Source organism: Castor canadensis, chromosome 8 (assembly GCF_047511655.1).
Source record: "Castor canadensis chromosome 8, mCasCan1.hap1v2, whole genome shotgun sequence".
Classification (NCBI taxonomy): domain Eukaryota; kingdom Metazoa; phylum Chordata; class Mammalia; order Rodentia; family Castoridae; genus Castor; species Castor canadensis.
Window position 1 is genome coordinate 96,461,143 of NC_133393.1, and position 3,160 is coordinate 96,464,302.

Here is a 3,160-nt window from a genome sequence, read left to right on the forward strand (position 1 = left end):
TCAATTAAGTCAAAGGAAGATACATGAAGGGATATATTTTTTAAAGTTAATGAAGTTAAAAGCCAGAAAGTGGACACATAATGTAAAATAGAGCAAAGAATGAGGAAATAAAGAGAATAGGAAAGGAAAGAATAATTTCATAGTGATGATATTCAGCACTTTGTCTTTACCTTCTTCATAACATATTGTATAAATATGTTCCAATCTAAATACCTAAATTAACTCACGAATATATATACCTATGTTCATGTACACATACATGTGTATATATATTTTCACTATAAAATCCTTTAGATTAATAAGTTTAATACATAGATATTGGATGGACTGAATATTTATGAGAATATTCCTCTTTAACTGATTTTGTTATTGAATAATACAATTCAGTATACTCTGACATTTTCATTTAGGTTTAGCAAAATCCAAAATCAATAATGAGAAACCGCACAGCAATTACAACATTCATCCTTCTGGGATTGACAGAAGATCCCCAGCTGCAGGTCTTGGTTTTTATTTTTCTATTTACCACCTATATGTTGAGTGTAACTGGTAATCTGACTATCATTACCTTGACCATAGTGGATCCCCATCTTAAAATTCCCATGTATTTTTTCCTCCAAAATTTCTCTTTCTTAGAAATTTCATTTACAACTGCCTGTGTTCCAAGATTCCTATACAGTATTTCAACTGGAGACAAAACAATTTCCTATAATGCATGTGCCATTCAACTCTTTTTTACATATCTCTTTGGGATAACTGAATTTTTTCTTTTGGCCACTATGTCATATGATCGCTATGTTGCCATCTGCAAACCTTTGCATTATATGACCATCATGAACAACAGAATATGCAAAACAATGATTACTTCTTGTTGGATAGCAGCATTTGTGATTATCCTCCCACCATTTGGCTCAAGTTTTGATCTGGAGTTCTGCGATTCTAATGTCATTGATCATTTTGTCTGTGATGCAAACCCTATCCTGAAAATATCATGCTCGGACTCATGGTTAATTGAGCAGATGGCTATCACCTGTGCTGTCTTAACTTTCATCATCACTCTTATATGTGTAGTTCTCCCCTATGTGTACATCATAAGGACCATTCTAAAATTCCCTTCTGCTCAACAAAGAAAAAAAGCCTTTTCTACCTGCTCTTCACATATGATTGTGGTTTCCACTACCTATGGCAGTTGCATCTTTATTTATATCAAGCCATCTGCAAAAGAAGAGGTAACCATCAATAAAGGTGTGTCTGTGCTTATTTCCTCCATATCACCCATGTTGAATCCTTTTATATATACCTTGAGGAATAAGCAAGTTAAGCAAGCAATTAATGACTTCCTAAAAAAATTGCACTTCTTTTAAAGAGGTAAGTATGCCTGAATTGCAAATCAAAAGATCTACATATACTTGATTTTAAAAAGAAATAACCAACTTGATAATATCCTAGCCTAGGAGCAGTCAGGTTGACCTTATAGCCTTTTAATCATTAGTATTCCATTAACTCATTTACCAAGCATTTGTTGAACAATATGATTAGAAAATGTATCACTTTTAATCCTTTAACCAGAACACATGATAAAATTACTGTTTCCTTCTTTCTAGATGATTTTTCCAGGTACAGTGGTAGGAAGTAATTCTTTTGTCCAAACTTCTATGAGAAGTCATTCTCAAGCATGACACAAATTCCTTCCCCCATTAAAAGAAAATGACAGATATAACTAACAAACTTTAAATAGCTATAACAACATGAGAAATTTTAAATAAAAATATTATAGAAGAAATATAAGTAAAAGTATAACTGTGGCACAATTAATCTTAAAGGGTTAATATCATAAATATACAGAAAGATTCTATGAATCAATAAAAACACAGTTTAGTATATATGCCAAGAAAAGATAATGTATTTACTTCACTAAGATAAATTACTTTTATCTCTCAGAAAATACTCATAATTTCATTATTAGTCATAGATTTTTAAATTAAAATCATAATATATTTTTATTCATCACATTTTCATAAACTATTTTTATGTATAATGATTGCAAATGTGCTAATAGCTAAAGTAAAACAAACACTTTAACACAATTTTGAAAACATTGGAATAAATATTCATCAAAATTATATGTAACTCTTCATCTAGAGATCTGTACCTAGGAATTTATACCAAAATTCTAACTGCCAATAAGTCTATCCATGACCATCTTTTTATAATAACAAAAGGTTAGAAACAACCAAATTAAGATCACTTGGCAATATGTGAGTCAGTTAAGGAATTGGGCTGAAGGTAGGACAGTGGTAGAGCACTAGCCTTGCCATATTGGGAGAAGAGTGAGCAATGTGAAAGTCAGGAAGAATATTCATCTATTCTCTAAGCCTACTTTCCACTTATTTTTAGGAACTGGAGTAAAACACACACAAAAAAACAATTTTATTGACATGAATTTTTCAGGAAAATAGCCCCCCACTGCCAATTTCAGTGGTGAGCTCTGCCACCCAAACTAAATTTTGCATTCTGTTGCTCAGTCCACCATGTTAATTCAGGCCTGCAATCTAAATCACACCAGTCAGAGTTTATCAAGACTTTTTCTGTAAGTCTGATACATAGTAGGTTTCCATTCTGATATGATATGGAAAAGTAATGTCTGAAATTGCCATAGTTACTATTTGCTATGTTCCAAGCCAGCACATGGACAAAGTTAGAGCACAAATATGTAGGAGATAGAGATTGCCCTCATTCCATCATGGACCTCTGGCTCAAGCTATGAGAGAAGTTAACTTCACCAGTTACATGAACTCAGTTAATAATTTATTTGGTAATGCATATACATATATTTATGTATTTTTTGACAAATTGAGGCTTTTGTCACTTGCAAAGAGTAGCAGCAAGAAATGACAAGTCTAAAAATTACAATTGTACAAAGGTAGGAAAGGAGAAATTTAGAAATTCTTGCTACCTGGTAATGAATGAATCTGTTAAACTGCTATCAGGCTTGTATTGAGAATTCAAGACTTGTACCTAGCAATGTTGCAGGATTAGGAAACATGGAAATTTTTCAGTGTGTCTGACTTTTTTTAAGTAGTTTTTTATACCTTCAAAATGGATCTTCTTATATTAGAGAAAAATGAAGCCTTCAAACTGACTCACATAAAAAATATAT

General features: G+C 31.9%; 1 protein-coding gene across 1 annotated transcript; it reads left to right on the plus strand.

The window, feature by feature from the left end:
- Window positions 1-434: 434 nt before the first annotated feature.
- On the plus strand, window positions 435-1,364 carry LOC109678764 (olfactory receptor 6C68-like). Its single transcript, XM_020154213.2, has one exon. It carries the CDS (start codon window positions 435-437, stop codon window positions 1,362-1,364), a length of 930 nt encoding a protein of 309 aa, XP_020009802.2.
- Window positions 1,365-3,160: the final 1,796 nt, after the last annotated feature.